Raw genomic sequence first — 22,251 nt, 5'->3', positions numbered from 1 at the left:
AGCGTGTGAAAAAACCGTGCAGTTCAAAGATATGTCCTAGCAACTCAAATACAGTTGTTTTTATATGGTGGTTAAAGACAGGAAGATAAATGCAGAACTGAACTTTATATTGAGTGATCATTCTTTCCACAATCTTAGTTCCTCACACATACTTCACCAAGCTTAATTGATCATTTAAGAGATAATGATTTAACCTGTTAAGCCAACCCTCTGGCAGGTTGAGCTGTGTGTTTAATTAATTTTTATTTTTTGATCACAAATAAATCAGACCTAGTAAAAGTTGCAATAATGCTTCCACTTGAAAAATATTCTTTTATGTCTTACCTTTACACAGGTACCCAAAGTTTGCATGTAGATATTATAATTGTGGAGCTATACTTGATTTATTTCAGGTATTTAATTTCAGGCGTAAATTGTTTCTAAAACCCTTAGGGCTTAAATGGTGTTGACTAGGCATTGGCAAAAAATGGTAAAGCATTAGTAGAAAGTCGAGTGAGGAGGAAAATCCTCCTAGAAGAGAAAATTGAATCCTTTTTAAATATAATCAAATTTATGTACCTAGTAAAAGCTTTTAGCTAAAGAAGAGTTACAACCCTGCAGTTAAAGCAAATTATGAGCGATCCAAGAGGTGATCCAGCAGTGCATCAATCAAATTGCAGCTTTATTCACATTAATTATAGTAGCTGTTTAGTTTTGTTTGGGAGCAAACATTTGTGCAGGGCATCAGTGTCAGTCGTGTCCTTTTAAGAAAATGAACAGAGGGAAAAGCTTGAAATGGGGCTTTCCCATGGGGTTGTCAGACTTTAACAGGAGGCAGATTGAACAGACGCTCACAAGTGTTTACACAATCGCTGCACATATGCACAGAGCCTCTGTGGACTGTAGCAGCCCTGCAAGGTCAGGACAGGTCAGAGCGCGATGAGGACGAGAAGAGCGCTGTCATTTGCGTGAAGAAAACGGACACGTAGTTGATCGGCCTTGCAGCTGGTTGGGATTTTAAAAATTCATTCATTCAGAAGTACACCAGCTTAGAGGATGTCCTAAATTATTGTAGACCTTTGTGGTTACAAAACAAGAACTAGGAAAAAATATCCATGTTACTTTAAAAATTGAAGCTAAGACCATACTACTACATGTCCACTGTGAAAATCAGTATTAGTAATGGAGCATATTTAATTTTTAATACTGTTAAGCCTATGTTAAATTAAACAATGGGATTTGATATTGTGGTTTATGTAGAAACACTTGTGATTATTATTATGTTACTTCAATAAAGATGCAACAAAGATTTTAAACTTTTACAGCATCACTAAATAAATTGATTTATGTACACCCATGAATGTCTTAGTAATTTGGTTTTTTAAAGATGCATTTTTTTCTATAAAGGAATGATTATACAACATCCAGTTTCAGTTATTTTATACATTCAGGCTCTAATAAATGTATACAAATATATATGTTGGGCTGAATCTCTTAGTAATCTGAAACTACATCACACACATTTTGTAGCTGTCTACAAGCTTCTTGCATTTTACTGAATTGATATTTGACCACTTCCTATCAGAAATGCTAAAGCTCTTTAATTATAGACCTGTTGGAACACCCAATTCCTCCAAAACCTCCTTCATTTGCCCATGGTTTTTGTGCGTTGCACCACTACTGTTATCTGCAAAACGGAAACCCGGCATAATGGTACCACTGCCATGCTTGACACTTGGTACACTTTTCTTAAGTTTGAAAGCTTGACCTTGACTACCCCTAAAATTATTTATTATTATATGTCATTGTGGGAAATCTTAATCTGGCTCTGATGATAAAACACTTCTGCAGAAGCCACCTCGCTGCTCCTGTGATCGGCTTAAAATTTTTATAATGCTTAAAGTTGGTGATTATTTAGTAGCAGTTTCTGTCTTGATTGGCACCCTTGCACTTTACATTGATATTAAACTCGCTTCATTGTGGACAGTAAACACTGGTGTTCCAGCATCTTCCAGTTCATAGCAGGCATGAACATTGGTGGTTCCTGAGTTGGTCTTGAACACGTAACCCCTAGTTTCCTTCTATCTGAGAAAAACAGTTTGGATCAGATGGTTAAAACAGCAGGTATGCAAGGGACGGGCAATTATCCTATTGTATCATCATGAAAAAAACTTATCTTGGTAAGAATTAGTCATCCACTGATAATAATGTTAAACTTCTGTGAGTGCATCATTAACTTCTCTTGAGGTCTTAAAATGTGTTGAATGCAATTTTTGTGAACTGTTTAGCAACACAGTGACATTACTGCATGCAACTGTTATAGTGAAGTAGCCTGGTTTATTATAGGTAACGTTTCCTTTTATACATTTTTAAACAATTATTGTTACTTTTATTGTCATCACAGTAAATGTTGTGCTAACATTTTAAGTCCATATCACCCATCCTATGATGAATGTACGTACATTTCTGACTAACTGTAAATAAATGATTTCTCAAAGTGAAAAGGTTGTTTAGGCTATACTATAGAATCAATATGTAATTTCCCTCAGGTTATTTTAATTAGTAATCAGCCTATTAACATATTATCTTAATCAGGTTTGAACAAAACCTAATGCAAAGTTATTCTTATAGCTCACACAGAAGTAATTTAGTTTTATATTTTTGTCATCTTTATTGATTACATTGATCTCTACAACAACCAGTCAGCTCTGCTTCTGTTTGTTCTTCCTTGGTGTGTCCTACCACCTTGGCCTTACCATTTATTTGTCTGTCTCCCTATATTTGAGCTCATTTGAAGTTATTTTTTTTTATCTATTGCCTCTTATTTTTAAATAGTTTATATATTACAGTGGATAAAGTGAGGGAATTCTTCATGCACAAGCTTTCAGCTTGTCTGTCCACATCCAGTTTAAGTTTACAGCAATGTTTTTAAAAATTAGCCACCAAAGTACTTTGGTGGCTAATTTTGGATACTCTGGTGTACTGTATACTAGTCTTACTGCCAAATACCAATCCATAAAAATGTTGCTGCTATTAGATACAAATTCTGCATCTGGTAGAAGCAAAGGCTGTAATGCCTTGCATCAATACAACATATACAGGGGTTGGACAATGAAACTGAAACACCTGGTTTTATACCACAATAATTTATAAGTATGGTGTAGGGCCTCCTTTTGCAGCCAATACAGCGTCAATTCGTCTTGGGAATGACATATACAAGTCCTGCTCAGTGGTCAGAGGGATTTTAAGCCATTCTTCTTGCAGGATAGTGACCAGGTCACTACATGATACTGGTGGAGGAAAACGTTTCCTGACTCGCTCCTCCAAAACACCCCAAAGTGGCTCAATAATATTTAGATCTGGTGACTGTGCAGGCCATGGGAGATGTTCAACTTCACTTTCATGTTCATCAAACCAATCTTTCACTAGTCTTGCTGTGTGTATTGGTGCATTGTCATCCTGATACCCGGCACCGCCTTCAAAATACAATGTTTGAACCATTGGATACACATGTTCCTCAAGAATGGTTCGGTAGTCCTTGGCAGTGACGTGCCCATCTAGCACAAGTATTGGGCCAAGGGAATGCCATGATATGGCAGCCCAAACCATCACTGATCCACCCCCATGCTTCACTCTGGGCGTGCAACAGTCTGGGTGGTACGCTTCTTTGGGGCTTCTCCACACCATAACTCTCCTGGATGTGGGGAAAACAGTAAAGGTGGACTCATCAGAGAACAATACATGTTTCACATTGTCCACAGCCCCAGATTTGCGCTCCTTGCACCATTGAAACTGACGTTTGGCATTGGCATGAGTGACCAAAGGTTTGGCTATAGCAGCCCGGCCGTGTATATTGACCCTGTGGAGCTCCCGACGGACAGTTCTGGTCGAAACAGGAGAGTTGAGGTGCACATTTAATTCTGCCGTGATTTGGGCAGCCGTGGTTTTATGTTTTTTGGATACAATCCGGGTTAGCACCCGAATATCCCTTTCAGACAGCTTCCTCTTGCGTCCACAGTTAATCCTGTTGGATGTGGTTCGTCCTTCTTGGTGGTATGCTGACATTACCCTGGATACCGTGGCTGTTGATACATCACATAGACTTGCTGTCTTGGTCACAGATGTGCCAGCAAGACGTGCACCAACAATTTGTCCTCTTTTGAACTCTGGTATGTCACCCATAATGTTGTGTGCATTTCAATATTTTGAGCAAAACTGTGCTCTTACCCTGCTAATTGAACCTTCACACTCTGCTATTACTGGTGCAATGTTCAATCAATGAAGACTGGCTACCAGGCTGGTCCAATTTAGCCATGAAACCTCCCACATTAAAATGACAGGTGTTTCAGTTTCATTGTCCAACCCCTGTATATTTGTAATATGAAAGCTGCAGAAAATGAGGGGAGCCTTTTTAAATTATGCAGTTTCAATATTCCTATTTGGAGAGGATGGATCAATTTCTCATGCTAAACCAATTACCCTTAGGCTGGCCGATGTTACCACAGCAACAATGATATGCGCCTTGATAAGAAGCACCTGTTTTCACGTTCCTCTTTCTAGCACACACGCATGTGGGCATGATTAGTGAATTAGAGTGAACTGAATTACATGCTTGATGATGTTTCTGGCTGAACACCGGACAGTTGGGTCGGTGCTCAAGATGCTCATGTTTTCAAAGAAAAAAATTGTAATAATGCATCTGATTTTGCTGTGTCTGAATGCCTTTTGGTGCCTGTATGTTTGTTCAGATTTTTGCAGTGTCTCTGTCAGGGCAGGGTCGCTTCTAGGCTGCAGAATGTGGGGAGTAGTAAATCATCAAACCTCCCTGGGGATGGGTGTGTGTGTCACTATGGCTACTGTATGTCAGCCTGAGTGCTTGTTCTGCTTTCCTGGATGACTTTTTAATTTTTCTCTGTTTTCATTTCTTCTTAGTTTTTTTTTATTTTCATTCTCTTCATCTGTACATTTGTGTTGCTCTTGGTCTTTTTTTGCGCATCTTCTTCATTCCTCTCTCAAGTCTCATCATTGTAATCGCTCCCTCTTTCTTGGCTTCATTCCCTAATTCTTCTTCTCCCCTCCCCCATTATTCTCACCCCACCATCCACATCACCCTCTGGTCAGGATGCAACATGGACCATGCTGTTGCGAATGCATGCTGTTCACATTATAGCCAGATGGTTTCAAAAAGGCAAAACAAAAAAAAAAGAAAAACAAGCAACAATTATATCAGAAACAGATTTGCTAATTATTGATTCATAAATAAAGAGATGTCCCACTAAATATATATATTTATATGTACAGATATACTAATATACAGGTGTACAGTCCTGTGCAAATGTTCAAACAATACCTGCTTTCTTTATGTTTGCATCTAAGCAGACAGAATTCCTATATGAAACCAAAATAGAAGCTTATATTTCAATTTTGACCTTAATTAAAACATTAAGCTGTTTTAAAAGCTTTTAATTATGCTTTAATCACGATACTGGCTGGCTGCTTTAATGGAGATAGTTGCCAAGTAGGAGAGTCATTCTGGCATGGCTTTATTCTGACTGTAAGTTTTAAGTGTTTCAGTGTGGAGAAAGACCTTTCAGCAGATGCTCTTGTAGCTGGTAGAGCGAGAACCAGCTGGGGTAACTTTGTCACCTCAGGACCAGTGTGCATCAGATCCTTCTGGGCCAAATAGGTGAGAAGTTGTGCAGGAAATTTACGTCAATCGTGGAACCAGCGCTTATGCGCACATTAAGGTGTATATTAATGGTGGTTAGACGCACATATTAGACTTGAAAGGAGTGGTAAACAAGCCTGTGTTTAGCTCCAATCGCTAACAACTGATGCCCACGCCACTGAAGTCAGATGGGTCCACACGACTCAACGCCATCTTACGAGTCGTTCCTCATCGCAGTTTTAGTAGTCCATTGCTTAATGTGATAGCTCATTAAATACCATCAAGAATCACATATCCAGAAAGTTTGTTGGTTCCCATTCAAGATAATATTTCCTTAAACATTAATCTACTAAATAAAGACAGCTAATTAAACAGCATTGAGAATTAATTATCCAGAAATTTGTTTTTATTCAGCAAATCATTCTTTAAAATATTTTATTAAAATAATCTTTTATTGTGTCTTCTGATCTTACATTGTAATTTGTTGTTTGGAGGTATATCAATTATTAGTTTTTTCTAGGCCTACTCTTACCTCATTTCCAGTTTCCTCAAGATGAACCTTGTTTCTCAAGCATAGATCACACTAAATGGTAATATCGCCTAACTTTATTGGTCATGGTTTTAACCATTTGTATTCATTCCCTTGTTCCTTCATTTGTATATAGTTTTTTATTCCTTCATCCTGCTTAACAGAGTAATATATAGTAGAGAAAAATGTTTAACTTTGAGTTGAATAATTTTTTTAAATAAATTCTTATATTTTAAGATATTGTGTGAATGCATTCCATATGTGTCCAGAGTTTTGCTGTTTAGCAATGACAGAGCTCGACTCACCCTTTTCTCTACTGTCCTAATACAACCGCGGGTGGGATTCACAGGACAACAATATACAGACTGAATTATTATTTGATTAGGAGTTAATATTAAATAGTATAATCATAATGATTACAACACAGACTTAACAACACAAGGCCAGTGTGGTTGACTCTATTTCCCCATATCTGGAACGTTGGGAGACGGGTGCCATTGCTTTATTGCACCGTGTCTCTGAGGCCTCTCTATTGTTCTGAGATCCCCTGCAATTTGGCCTGAGACTGTAAAGTGTGGCCACGAGGAGGCACTGCAGGTGTCTTAGCGGTGAAGAGGCAATGTCCTGGCAGGAGGAGACATTGGCCTCCTCTTTTCACCCCAAAGAGAGAGATTAGCCAGCTGCAGCAGCTGAATGCAGAGAGTTGCAAGCAGAAAGCAGGATCCACTTCCTACAAGCACGTCGACATTTCACATGGTAGAGATACACTCCCACACACACATTCGCACACAAACAATTTTTTGGTTTATTTTTGGCATTATTTATTTATTTATTTTGTTTTTGTTGGGTTTTTTTGGTTGTTTTGTAGGAATTATTTGTTTTGTGGGGCCTTTTTTCATCAGCAAAAAACTTGAGTGTCCTGGGAGTTTTTGTGCATTGTCTTTTTCTGTCCCCCAGAAACAAAAAGTATTATTTTTTGTTTCTTCTGTTTTTGGTTTGTTACTTTTTATTTTTGTTATGTTGTTTAGATAAATATAAGCAAACCCATTTTGGTGTACTATATCCTGGCATTTCAGGTCACTTTGCAAGTGGTTCCAGGTGTCGGGTATTTAAATGCCTCTTAAATTTCCACTTGAGGGAGAAAACAGTTTGTTTGTTTTTGTTTTTTGATATATAGAAACAATCACAATGTGGGAACATGACCTCACTCTTCAGGTCATTGTCCAAGCAATTCCAGGTGTGAGGTGAAGCTTATTAAAATTGCTTCTTGACATTTTCCTCTGGAGGAACAATGACAGACTGAAGGATTTTACAGTTTCTTGGAATTAATAGAATTGGGGACAATTTATATTGGCCAATTAACCTAACCTATATGTTTTTGGGGAGTGTGGGGGGTAAACCGGAGTACACGGAGAAAACCCATTCAAGCACGGGGAGAACATGCAAACTCCACACAGAAAGAGGCGCCCAGTGAAGATCTGTGACGTTCTCTCTGTGCAAAGTGTGCAAAGTCTTTTTGCAACAACTTTTTCTTCTTGTATTTCATGTTGTTGTGCACCTTGGAAGCGATGACCGCAGGGTTAAGAGTTGCTGGATCACTAAATTTATCTTTTCTCTCAAGTTCCCTCTTTGTCTCTTTGCCCTTGTTGATATACATTTCTTTGAGATGTTTCTGCCTTCTCCACTGGAACTTTGTCTCTTCCAGCTCTGCTTCCAGGTAGGCTACCTTTTGGTTCTCTTCAAACCATCTCGCTCTCTCCATTTCTGTTATAGATGACTGTAGGCAGTCTGTCTTACAGCGGATCTGAGGAAGTTTTTGTTTTGACTGAAGACATTCAGTCAGACGTTGTCTTATGACACTGTGATTGATAGGATGCTCAAAGTTATTCTTCATTTTACGAAGAATCTTCCTTGTGCACAATCATCTTTAGAGGCCCTAGAACAATCCCAAAACAGAACCAACCTTGTTGAGCTTTTTTAAGTAGCCAGCTCTAATTCTGCTACAAATGATAGCTGAAGAGATTTTACTTTCCACAACAGACTTATAGACGATATGCAGCATCTTGCTGTAACCGAAGAACCTAATCTTCAGAAAGTTTCTGATCTGTCCCTTCTTGTAAACTGCTTCACTGTTGCTTCTCCAGTCCAGTCTGTTGTCCAGGTGAATAAGGAGATATTTATACTCCTCCTCCACCTCCACTTCTAATGATGGGAATATTCCCGTTTCTCTTAAAATCTACCACCATACACTTTGTTTTGTTCACATTCAAGATATGTTTCCACACCATGCCCCAAAGTGGTTCTAGTTCTCTGTTCTCAGTTTTTTGTTAGTCTCTGTTTCACCCTACAATTAATTGGTTTTTTTCATTTATTTGATAGTCATCTGAGTATTTCTCAGATGACTATATAATGTGTTAATCATACAAATAGAATTTGTCAAAAATAATATTGTCTAAAACTTGATCTGCAAAAGCTTGTAACAGGTTCCTTGCATGATATGAATGAAGAGATCTTTATAGAGACATGATAAGTGACGTAGTGAGGTTGTAGACTAGAACTACTGAAATGTAAGATGATCATTTCATATTTTACATCTTTCAATACATATTTAAACACAGTCACATTAATGAACCCGTTTCTGCCTTTTTTTACTCTGTGCTGATAAAAATAAAATTAAGATGAGCACTAATTATTTACAGCTGTCATCTTTATTGATTAAATTGAAGTACTTGATAAAATACATTGCTCAAAAAAAATAAAGGGAACACTTAAACAACACAATATAACTCCAGGTAAATCAAACTTCTGTGAAATCAAACTGTCCACTTAGGAAGCAACACTGATTGACAATCAATTTCACAGCTGTTGTTCAAATGAAATAGACAACAGGGGGAAATCTTTGGTGATTAGCAAGACACTCAATAAAGGAGTGGTTCTGCAGGTGGGGACCACAGACCACTTCTCAGTACCTATGCTTTCTGGCTGATGTTTTGGTCACTTTTGAATGTTGGTGGTGCTTTCACACTCGTAGTAGCATGAGACGGACTCTACAACCCACACAAGTGGCTCAGGTAGTGCAGCTCATCCAGGATGGCACATCAATGCGAGCTGTGGCAAGAAGGTTTGCTGTGTCTGTCAGCGTAGTGTCCAGAGCCTGGAGGCGCTACCAGGAGACAGGCCAGTACACCAGGAGACGTGGAGGAGGCTGTAGGAGGGCAACAACCCAGCAGCAGGACTGCTACCTCCACAAAGTATTCAATGAGAATATTTCATTCATTCAGATCTAGGATGTGTTATTTCAGTGTTCCATTTATTTTTTTTTAGCAGAGTATATTGAACTGGTTTACCTGGTGGTTCAATAATTCATACAATTCAGGAAATAAATGAGTAGAATGTGATATTCATACATCATCCTTGATTCAGAACAACTTTAAATGTTAAATAGTTGATACAGATGTACAATGATGCCCCATGAGCTGAGATCTTGCATGGAGCCCCAGGTCTACTATTTTATCCCTGATGTCCTTACACAACTCTCTGGTCTTGGCCATTGTGGAGTGTGTGGACAGGTGACTTTTACAGATATACAGATAACGAGTTCAAACAGGTGCAGATAATACAGGTAATGAATGGAGAACAGGAGGGCTTCTTAAAGAAGAATTACTGAGAGCCGTGATCTTCACTGGTTGTTAGGTGATCAAATACTTATGTCATGCAATAAAATGCTAATTAGTTACTTAAAAATCACACAATGTGATTTTTGGGAATTTTGTTTTAGATTCCATCACTCACTGTTGAAGAGTACCTATGATAGAAAAAATTAAAGATTTCTAAATGCTTTGCAAGTGGGAAAACCTGCAAAAAGGGCAGTGTATCAAATACTTCTTCTCCCCACTGTATATGTCATAGAACTTCTATCACATCTGTCTACAGTTTCAGAACAAACGGGGAATCTAGGAGAATTTGCTTCACTAAGTGGAATGTTGTACCTTGTGTTTAGTTGTTAAAATTTTCATCTTGAAATGCCATGAAATAGTTGTATGTAAACACCCCTTGCAGCAGTGGATTTTGATTAGGAGTGGCATGTTGATTAGTAGAAGCTTGAAATGAGTCACATCTCAGTACCAGAAGACATTTTTCAGTTTCATCTTAATCATATCCTCAGCTTGGGACCCTCTCAAACTGTTAAAAATCACAAAGCGTTCATTTCTCATTTATATGATTATATTTTTAAGAGGACCTGAGTCCCTTCGAGTCCATTTGTTCTCTGCACTGCTGTTATCTGAACTGGTGTTGAGTTCAGAGGTTCTTCATCAAACAAATAACACACACCACCTGCAGCTTAATCATAAAGTAGTTGCTTTTAAAACATATCTCTGGATTTTTTATTTTTTTTGCTTTCCTCTGCGCAACCTTAAATAGTGCTGATGGGTAGAAGGCAATGTTGCCATGGGGATGGCGCACCGTGGCAGCCGGTGATTATTCTGGTTTTAGCGCCAGCCAAGACACAAGCGAGCCGGCACACAGTTGCCAGATAGTGACACCTGGACGGTAGCCTGCCAGACGATGTTAGTGGAGGTTTAACTTATTTATTTCTTTATTTGACAACCTGTTGACCCTAATGCATTTCTGTGGAGTTTTATCATAAGCAGGAATGAAAGATGAAGGTCAGAAAAATCACTGAGCTGTGCTGGTTTTATTATCTCAACTACTATAGGGACTTACCAAGAGAGTCTTCATATTAGCTATAATAAGTTACATGAGACTGTTGAGCAGTGATGTCAGTTATCTATTATCTTCTCAGTTACATGACTGATCAATATAGTTGCTCCCCATGAGTTTTACACACAGAAGCATCTTGTGCTCTGCTTACATCACTGCATTTTAGTGAATATGTATATTATTTGAATATCAGCAAAAAATAATTTGTAAAATAAAAATGTCTGCCTACTGCCAAAGGAGGTCTAAAGAGTTGAAGGACGACTGTGGTTCAGTGGGTCTCGCAAATAAAAAGTTGTGGTTTTAATTGCAGCTTCCTCTTGCCACATCCCGATCTGTGTATCGGTGGATGAATATTTGCGTTTGTGAGTACGATTGGATGGATGTAGCTCTGGTGTAAACGCTTGGAGTGATGAGAAATTGCTGTATAAATTCAGCCCATCTACTATTACTGTACAGTATATGCACTAAGTACTTGGTTGAGGCTCCTTTTGCATGAATTACTGTATCAGTGCGGAGGATGGTGCACACTAAGCTTCCCTAAGGACTGCATGAGGCTGTGACACATAGCTTTACCCATGTAGGTGGGAAGCCAGGTGAATGCTGTGAGTTATAAGCTATACCCCTTTGGGTCCATGATCCCAGCTGCAGGTTTTGATAACACGCATGGCCCATTGTCTCACAGGATCAACGTAAATGACCGGAGTAAAAGGAGGGTTTGTGGTTGTGATTTTATTGCAGAACAGTAATCTGAAAGTTTCGCCATCAGCTTTGCTTACCTTTTGCTAAAGCAATTTTTTTCTTCCACATAACCTTCCACAAATATGCTTGGATACAGCACTGTGATTAGCCAAAAATCAAGCTTTGCTTTTAGAGGCTGTCTATGACCATCCACTTGACAACTGTCGAGTCAGCATTCTTCTCCATGATTTTGTAGGTCATAACATGACCATAGCATTTCTGTAATAAAAGTATTTTTTATTGATCTTATACAATATTATACATTTTTGAAAAATGTCAGTTTTGAATTTTCATTAGTTCAATTCAGTTTTGTTTACGTAGCGCCTATTCACAACACGTTGTCCCAAGGCTCTTTACAAAGTCAATTCACTTGAATCATACAGATTTCATGTCAAGTACAAACATTTAAAGTTGGTCCTTGTTGTCAAACAGTTCAGTCAAATTCAGTTTAAAATTGGTTAAATAGTTTTCTATCTAAGGAAACCCAACCAATTGCATCGAGTGAGTGACTTGCAGAACTCACTCCTCCTGGATGAGCATGTAGCGACTGGACAGTGGCTGGCATTGACTTTGCAGCAATCCCTCATACTGAGCATGCATGTAGCAACAGTGGAGAGGAAAACTCCCCTTTAACAGGAAGAAACCTCCAGCAGAACCAGGCTCAGTGTGAGTGTCCATCTGCTACGAACTACTGGGGGTTTCAGAGAAGAGAGCAGAGACACAAAATAACACAGAAGCACTGATCCAGGAGTACTTTCTATGAGAAAGAAAAGTAAAACATTAAAGTCAGTAATAGCTTCTTCAGTAGCTTCACCTAGGAGAGAAAAACAGCTAAGCAAATAAACTCTGAGTTTCAAGTCTAGAGTATGAAAGAGAGCCCATGCAGTTGGTCACAGCAGAAGCTCAGCAAAGAGATATATCTAGGAGAGAAACAGGGTTAATTAATTAATTGATACTTTATTGATCCCCGAGGGGATTTAACCCATCCCTTATAGGGAGCAGTGGGCTGCCGTTGTGCGGCGCCCGGGGAGCATTCTGGGGCTAAGGGTCTTGCTCAGGGACCCAGAGTGGCAATCTGTGGGATACGAACCCAGCCCCTTGTGTCCCCTCCGGAACACAAACCTCCTGCTCTAACCACTAGGCCACCACTCCCCTAAACACTGAAAGCTGCTCAGCCGATGCCCCCATCCTGGAAGGTGCCACAGCTAAAAACAGAGCCAGGCCAGATGTAGATTCTAGGAAGAGATAAAAACAGAGAGAGAACATAAAGTTAAAAGCTGAAATAACATACAATTGGAGAGAAGAATGAGAATGTTGCAGAGTGAGGGAAAGTAGTTGTGTCTTCCAGAAGCCTAAATCCATAGCAGAATAACTACAGAGATAGCTCACCTGACTGAAAAAGTTTAGATAAGAACGGAAGATTGGAGACAGGTCTGTAATTTCTTCAGTCATCTTGATCAAGCAAAGGTTTCTTAATTAAAGGTTTATTTACACCTACCTTAAAAGCCTGTGTTCCATATCCATTTAAGGACAGGATAACCATATCTAAAATATGGATGGTAATCAAAGGGAACACTTCCTTAAATGATTTGGTTGGGATTGGGTCTAACATGCAACTTGAAGGCTTAGATAAATATAATAGTTTTGATAACTCAGAGAGTTCAACTGGATCAAAACTGTCTAAACGAATCCTGTTCTATTTTTCAATGATATTTTAATTCTAATATGTTCCTGTATGTGTGTGTCAGAGCTTTCAGACAGCCTGTTGCGAATTTTCTCATAAATTTCCTCATTACCACCCGACTTACATGGCTTCCTGTCTACAGTCACTGATACTCACTTCCAGAAAAACCCAATCCCCACTTCCTGAGGTAATTACCTTCCCCAACCTTCTTCTAATTTTTATCTACTCTCTTCGAGGCGAGGCCACCCCTGACTAATCATCCACGGTGTCGAGGTAAGACTGTTTTCCCCACCTCAACAGGAACTCACAGTGAATGCGACATCAGGCCTGGCGTGTTTTATATCCAGAAATACTCAACTGATGTAACCAAAACAGACATCAACATCCTTTGAGGAAAAAGTTTAATTTGACTGCTTTAGCTCAGTATAAGCCACACACAAAACTTCCTTGCCTGCTAGAACACGATTCCCCAACTCCTACGCTCCCAGGACCTATTAGCATAGGACGGACAGGGAGAGACAAAGAAGTTGTTCAGTCCTGGAACAACATGTGTGCATTCTGTACACATGGCCTGACGGGTTTGGCTCATGCAAAATAAAGCAGGAAAGGCGAGCTTGATCTCTACAGTTTTCCTTGCAACACCTATAATTTTGATGTTTTCTCAGCTGATTAAATGAAAGACATGCAAAAGCAGGCAAATAAGCAGAAACAATCACTCCTGACTTTGTGTGACTTTGCGTGACTTTGCTCATTGGCCTCCTTCATATCTATGCACCCTTGGAAACACACAAAGCACACTCTCTGGGCTACATAACACCCCTCTCCACATTTATTTGTTTGACATTTCTTGCACAATCTCCCTCCCTTCCACCACCTCCCCCGTCATGCCCCCGTTCCACAGCACCCATGAATCATCTGTGATCAAATCAGGGGGTTCCATCAGTTCAGTGAAGCCTAACTTTAGCTGTTAGACGGAGACGTGAGGAGGTTTCTGATGCTGTGCGCAGAGCCCGCATGCTGGCTGTGGAGGCTCTGTTGTGAGGGGGCCACTGCAGCAGACTGCACTGCCACCACACTCTGCTCTGCCCTGCCACCTGCTGGCCATGTCCATGCATAGCATACAGTTGTAGTGGTGCACATTAATGTTAAATTGAGGAGTTCAGCCTCAACAAAGTTACATCACAAGAACGACCCATAACGTTCTTGGTCTTGATAAAAATGTATCTGTGCAGACAAAACCTTAGTGTTATGTTGTGCTTCTGTCTCATTAAGCTCTGTTTTTTTATTTTATTATTATTAACTATGACTTTGTCAAACAAATAACTAAGCCACATAATTATGCTCATTTCTTTTTAGTAAGAATCATGGGTAATATAGTACGGCGCACATGCAGCTTTGATTTTATAAATATTCAGCGTTTTTTACAGCCTATAGCTAAAAATACTCCTGAAAAAATGCAGTTCATTCAAGTATTTTGTTTTATTTCCTTGGTACACACGTTTTACTTTTTTGAAAAATTACTTAGAATAACATTTTTTTTAAATATAACATCTGGAGGTATTTTTTGACAATTCTGAGCTTTGGACAGCTATTCTCAGAAACAGAGAAAACAAAACAGCTCTAAGGTTGGTTTAGCTTGGTTTTTAATGGATTAGTCTGTACCATGAAGAACTGGCAAAAGATACAAGGATGGTAGAGTCACGTTTTAAGAAGGCCCGGTTTTGGTTTAATGATACTTTTAAAAGTTAGATGTTTTGGTAAAACTTCAACAGCTGTTTGTGTGATTCAGCAGAACTGCTAGAAACTGCAATAAGTGTCCAGAAGGTTCTAGACACTTATTGGCACCTCAGATAAATTTTTGTTTATTGCAGTAGCATAATTTAGCACTGAGTATTGTACAAAAGGCAACCTTTAATTTGAGTAAATTGATGTAGTGGTGGTGGGAGGGGGATCAAAAACATTTAAATATCTAGTTTTCACACAAAGCCAAAGTCTACAATTATAGGAACAATCATTTGCCTAATGGACAGCATTTATTTACATTTCACAGGGTTGGAGCATATATCATCTCTACACAGCCTCTCATGATTTAGATATGGGGACTAAGATGGTCTTGAAAGAAAGTTGATTTCATTTCTGGGGAACCATTTCTTTCCAAATTTGGTGACAATTTTTGGATTGTTAGTCTGCTGAAAGACAAAATGATGATGCATTTTCAATTTTCTAGCAGAGATCACCAGATTTTTATTTAAAATGTCCTAGTATTCCACATAATTCATTGTCATGCACTATAATAAGACTTCCCGGGTCTCTGCAAGAGAAACAGGCCCGGAGCATCATAAATCCTCCACCATGCTTAATAGGGGGCATGAGGTGCCTTCACAGATATTTATTCTTTACAACACGCCCAGGTCACATGATGCTAAAAACCTCAATCTTTATCTCATCCAACCGAGGCGCACAGCTACAGTTAAAGTCCCAGTAGCATTTAGAAAAGTCCATATGTTTCGTTTGGTCAACATTATAATTGCGTCTAATGGTTGGTATGGAGACAGATGCAGTTCTCTAACACTGAGCTTGGGATATTTGTAGCATTACCACTTCAACTCAAAGTACAGTTCTGTCTTATTGCTGAACTAAAGAATGGCTAAAGGCACTTTCTCTTTGTACTTTCAAGTCGGGTTTTCCAGGTTCCCAAAATCAACAAAAAAAAGCCTCTTGAATTTAGAACTCCAACTGGGAGAGTCAGAGCTCCCTGAGCCGCTCTGAGTTTAGCACCCAACATGGCTGTTGCACATAAAGCATGTACTGAAAGTTGCAGGTTTAACCCATTCAGTGGCACACACAGTACTCTAAAAAAAACTGTTTCTGAACATGAAATAAAATTGACATAAAATTTACTGAAACACATTGTTGTTAGCTTGATTTTCCAATAACAGTTAACACCGAAACAAACGGCAAAGCCCTCTGTTTTCAAACTTGCAAACACAATTCTCCGACTTCCAAGACAAATCAAATACAACGTATGTCTTCAGATTACATGTTTGACTTTGGATCAGAAGTTGTTTCCATCACCACTATAGTTTGAGTTCGGAGAGGTGGTTGTCAGTCAATTAAAAAACAAAACTTAGCCAATAAGCCACAATAAAAATGCAGATAAAGTAATATGCATCTTAGATTTATTGGAAAAAAGGAAAGCATTTGTATTTTATTTTCTCAAAAAATGAAATACAATTAAGCCAAAAATAATTAATACCCCTTAAAGATTTAGATTCAAAGCATTTTTTTTATTTTACCATCATGGTTCTTCTTTCTAGAAGTAATAAGTGTTAGATTAGCCCAGCCAGAGTTCTGAATTTAATGATATGGAGAATATATAGAGGGAGCTGCAGATTAGGGTGATGGCAAGGAAGGCTTTCAACCTCAAATACTTGGACCTCCTCACCAGTAATTAATCATCAGAATACCAGTGGAGACATGCAAAAACCAGGTCGAATAAGAAAACCAGTGAATATTTTTGCATTTTAAATTGAAATATAATTAAAAACAGATGGGGTTTTTTTATTTTTCAAAATTGACCGTTCTTATCATAGTTTTATCTAATTGGAGATGCCTGTCTCATTTGCAAACTGAAACTATAGGTCTTTGTTGAATGAAAGTATTTTTTTTCCTACATCTGCCAGGGGTATGAATGATTGGCATTTCTGTATCTTTTCATAGAAAATTTGTTAGTATTTTGTATTCTTTGTTAATAAATAATGGTGTAAAACTATTGTACCTATTGGGCTATTAACCTTCTTAAATATCCTTTGGAATGCTGGTGAGGATTTCAATAGGAACACAATCCAAAAGGGATGATTTTTTTTTTTATCTGGCTCCAGCTTATACACAACTGTGTTTGTATTTGCTTGTGTTTTCCCAGCTGGTACCTGTTCAATGTCCTTGGCCCACACAGTGTGATGTATCATGGCTCCAGTGCTGAGTGGAGTGCGGTGGCTGTCGCAGGCGAGAGTTTTTGGGTCGGGGACGGCAGCTGCCGCCAACGCCGCGCCCTGGCCGCAGAGTGAGCAGCTGGTGTTGGTCATCACCCTCAGCATTGTAACTGGCTTGTTCCTGCTCTCTGTGCTGCTGGGGCTGTGTGCCAGCTGCCAGGGGTAAGCTGCATCGCACATGCCAACATGAGCCCTATGATGTACTTTTACAATTCAGGAATGCACCTTGAGGGCCAGAAATGTCACGTGATCTCATGTGCATCATATTTGACTTTTCTATACATGTCTAGTTTACTCTCTATCTTCCTATTATTTTAAATTCATTGTTGTGTCTGTTCTCAAGGCCCCTCCATGTCAGACAGAAGCCCACAGGCTTTGTTTAAAAATATACTGGCAGGTCCGTTACACTGGATTGCATCAGATTGCACCAGTGGACCTTACAAAATGAACAAAGGGTGGATATTTTTTTTTACCTCATGGACAATCGTTGCATTCCTGGTTAGCAGTGTGCACATTAGAGGGTGACACCTTTTAAGCTAAATGTTGTTTGATCAGATGTGATAGTCGAAAGAATGAAAACAAGCAATTCTTGTTCTGTACAGTTAACTTTCTTTTATCACTTTCTTTCTCTCATCTCCTTATTCTTCTCTCTTTTAGGCAGAAGAAAGCAACAAATGGACATCCCGCAGGAGACCAAGAAAACCTTGTAAATGGAGTAAGTCGGATCGCAGGTTTTTACCGCATTTTAGAAAAATGTCAATGTTATGCATAATCCACAATTCTAAGGAGAGCTGCAATAACACAATATTAAATTATCAATTGTGGTTTAAATTTTTAATCATAGTGCTTGTAACATTGTTTTATATGGCCACCATCCCTATTTCCCGCAACCTTAACATATTGGTTCAAATCTTCGGTACTTTGGCTCATTTTTATTCATAGTTTGTTTCTGCTCAGGTTTGACCTTTAATATTTTCTACCATTGACCAATAGATATTAATGCTTCAGAAACATTTAGCTTGAATAAGTCTCTCTGAGCCAGCTGCAGCAACCAGGTGTACTTTCTATGGGAAGAAAACTTTTTGCTTCGTCAGTTCCTTCATTGAGTGATGAGACACTTCTTCCTAGAAATAGACCTATATAAACACTGACAAACTAAGCTAGGGGTACTTTTTATAGGAACAAAAAAATTAAAAAGGATTTTCTCAGTAACAAACCCGGAAATACAGGTCCTTCTCAAAATATTAGCATATTGTGATAAAGTTCATTATTTTCCATAATGTCATGATGAAAATTTAACATTCATATATTTTAGATTCATTGCACACTAACTGAAATATTTCAGGTCTTTTATTGTCTTAATACAGATGATTTTGGCATACAGCTCATGAAAACCCAAAATTCCTATCTCACAAAATTAGCATATCATTAAAAGGGTCTCTAAACGAGCTATGAACCTAATCATCTGAATCAACGAGTTAACTCTAAACACCTGCAAAAGATTCCTGAGGCCTTTAAAACTCCCAGCCTGGTTCATCACTCAAAACCCCAATCATGGGTAAGACTGCCGACCTGACTGCTGTCCAGAAGGCCACTATTGACACCCTCAAGCAAGAGGGTAAGACACAGAAAGAAATTTCTGAACGAATAGGCTGTTCCCAGAGTGCTGTATCAAGGCACCTCAGTGGGAAGTCTGTGGGAAGGAAAAAGTGTGGCAGAAAACGCTGCACAACGAGAAGAGGTGACCAGACCCTGAGGAAGATTGTGGAGAAGAGCCGATTCCAGACCTTGGGGGACCTGCGGAAGCAGTGGACTGAGTCTGGAGTAGAAACATCCAGAGCCACCGTGCACAGGCGTGTGCAGGAAATGGACTACAGGTGCCGCATTCCCCAGGTCAAGACACTTTTGAACCAGAAACAGCGGCAGAAGCGCCTGACCTGGGCTACAGAGAAGCAGCACTGGACTGTTGCTCAGTGGTCCAAAGTACTTTTTTCGGATGAAAGCAAATTCTGCATGTCATTCAGGAAATCAAGGTGCCAGAGTCTGGAGGAAGACTGGGGAGAAGGAAATGCCAAAATGCCAGAAGTCCAGTGTCAAGTACCCACAGTCAGTGATGGTCTGGGGTGCCGTGTCAGCTGCTGGTGTTGGTCCACTGTGTTTTATCAAGGGCAGGGTCAATGCAGCTAGCTATCAGGAGATTTTGGAGCACTTCATGCTTCCATCTGCTGAAAAGCTTTATGGAGATGAAGATTTCATTTTTCAGCACGACCTGGCACCTGCTCACAGTGCCAAAACCACTGGTAAATGGTTTACTGACCATGGTATCACTGTGCTCAATTGGCCTGCCAACTCTCCTGACCTGAACCCCATAGAGAATCTGTGGGATATTGTGAAGAGAACGTTGAGAGACTCAAGACCCAACACTCTGGATGAGCTAAAGGCCGCTATCGAAGCATCCTGGGCCTCCATAAGACCTCAGCAGTGCCAAAGGCTGATTGCCTCCATGCCACGCCGCATTGAAGCAGTCATTTCTGCCAAAGGATTCCCAACCAAGAATTGAGTGCATAACTGTACATGATTATTTGAAGGTTGACGTTTTTTGTATTAAAAACACTTTTCTTTTATTGGTCGGATGAAATATGCTAATTTTGTGAGATAGAAATTTTGGGTTTTCATGAGCTGTATGCCAAAATCATCCGTATTAAGACAATAAAAGACCTGAAATATTTCAGTTAGTGTGCAATGAATCTAAAATATATGAATGTTAAATTTTCATCATGACATTATGGAAAATAATTAACTTTATCACAATATGCTAATTTTTTGAGAAGGACCTGTAGACCCAGCTAGATTTATCAACAATGGGCAAGGCATCCTTTCTATGGGATAGGACAAAAACAAAGAGAGACCAAATAGCTATAGGTAGCAATAATTTCATGAGTTGCTTTTTCCAAGAAAGAGACCCTGCTAAACACAGACAAACTAAGTACTTTCAATAAGAATGAGAAACAGTGGGGAGAAGCCAAAAGTTCTGCATGATCATCTATCTGTACGCTATGACGAGAGCACATGGGTGAAATTCCCCATTTTCAATTACTTTACTGTTGATGCTGTTTAATTTAATAAGATCGCTTTTATTCAGTTCAGCCAGTCTGAAAAGAATAATACTTAGTATTTATAGAGGTTTTTATTAAATATGACACCGTATCCTCTACTATACTTCATCAGGTATTAGATACCAGTTACTAACTACATAAATATTCATACCTTCATAAAAAGAACACAGTTAAATCCAACAAATCTCCAGCTTTCACCGACTGGAAGTCATCCTCTTAGTCTCTTATTGTGTCTCTCATTCAGTGGCTTTGTTATCATCTTTGTCCATGCATTCCTCTGTAAAAACATCCAGGAGAGCGATTTATGGATTTGATTGATATCTTCACTCCTTGTGCACAAATATAATTTACCGGCAACCTGCATGTTGCCAGGTTGTTGCAAGAGGTGCCCATTTGTATGACCGTCCAAGTCAAAGCCTGGCAGGTTTAATAAGGGTCTTTGTCTGTGAGCATGAGTGGATGCGTTTTACCTCTCACCTGCAGTCTGTCTGCATTGAGTCTCTCTTATGCATCCTTATCATTGACTGCTATGTTTTTAAGACTCCCTGATACCATATTAAGCACAATTTGTCTTTAATTCAGCCTAGAATCAGTACTGTTGAACACAAGAAATTAGTCGAACCTTAACTCTGTGGGCCAACCACACATAATCCTTAATGACAACATATTTTCCATATTACAGTTGATTATATTTATTAGCAATATTAACAAAAAGCATGATTCCTGAAATGTTATTGTGTCCTTTGTCTAAACAGGCTAACAATGACAAGATCACATGAAAAACATTGAGGTTATAAAATAGTTAAAACATTACATCATTGAAACCAGCAGCAATGAGAGTTTATGACCACTAGGTGGAATTGTAGAGCTTCTTATTTGCTGTCCTCTCACACATACAGAATGAAAACAACAAACCTAAACAAAGAACCTTCCAGGCTGACACCTTTTGGGGATGTTTTCACATTTTTGAACTCTATAACCAAGTGCTAATTTTGCCAACAGAAACAAGAGAGTTTGTGCAAACTGCATGTTAACAAATCTCATCTCTGTGTTAAAAAAGTACCCAGCACGTCCTTGTGTTCATTGGTGTAGTCTCCTGCGACCGTTATTTGGAGTTGTGAATGGTGGAGGCAAACCTTTGCTGCAGATTAAGCAGAGATGTTGATCTTTAGACGATTGCATGATGTTTCCATTAGGTTATCATATTTAGGTGCAAGGACAGGATCTCAGTAGCTGGAGCATCTTTGTACAAGACTAACAACCTGCTAGCTTCGGAGATGTTGCTCAGTGTCGCTGAGGTGTTTGTGAAAGGAAGTTTGGCAAAACAGGCTAACAGATGTTTGTGCAGTTTACCCTCCCTGGATCAACATCTGCCATCTTCTGTTACTCAGTTGATCTTAGATAACAACCATGATGTAAAATGTGTCCACCTGAGGATTTGTTTTTAACGTTTATTTTAAAAAATGTCAGATCTCCTTAGTTTATCATAATCCGAGTCACAAATATGCAGCACATCTGATTTAGTTAGCTTTTTCCTTCATAGTTTATGCAAACAAAAATTGTTGACTATCTATAGAAGCCTTTTCCTGGTAATCAAGAAAAACTGATGTTTAATTGGGCATGAATAATGTTTAGATAATGAACTTAAAGTAGTGTGACCAGAATAGCTTAGAGAAGCATGGAGATAAAGAGGCAGGGAAGCATGAAAAAATGAATGAGTGGTGCAAATATAGGAGAAATATTCAGAAAGCTGAAGAACCTTCTGTTGATTCTGCATGGCACAGATGTGTGAAAGTCACCCATTTTGTCCAAGTGTGGACAAG

The 22,251-nt window shown here is 39.0% G+C and overlaps 1 protein-coding gene across 3 annotated transcripts in view; it reads left to right on the top strand.

Moving 5' to 3' along the window:
- pag1 (phosphoprotein membrane anchor with glycosphingolipid microdomains 1) overlaps positions 1 to 22,251 on the top strand; it is a 96,069-nt gene that overhangs the window by 61,757 nt on the left and 12,061 nt on the right. For all 3 annotated transcript variants that reach the window (XM_047384197.1, XM_047384198.1, XM_047384199.1), the window contains 2 exons: positions 17,243 to 17,474; positions 17,970 to 18,027. In XM_047384197.1, coding sequence (XP_047240153.1) covers positions 17,287 to 17,474; positions 17,970 to 18,027 — 246 coding nt within the window. In that variant the 5' untranslated portion in view covers positions 17,243 to 17,286. The remainder of the gene's footprint in view (positions 1 to 17,242; positions 17,475 to 17,969; positions 18,028 to 22,251) is intronic.

Source organism: Girardinichthys multiradiatus, chromosome 13 (assembly GCF_021462225.1).
Source record: "Girardinichthys multiradiatus isolate DD_20200921_A chromosome 13, DD_fGirMul_XY1, whole genome shotgun sequence".
Lineage (NCBI taxonomy): Eukaryota > Metazoa > Chordata > Actinopteri > Cyprinodontiformes > Goodeidae > Girardinichthys > Girardinichthys multiradiatus.
Note: the sequence above shows the minus strand (reverse complement) of the source record. Positions and strands in the feature narration are given on the sequence as shown.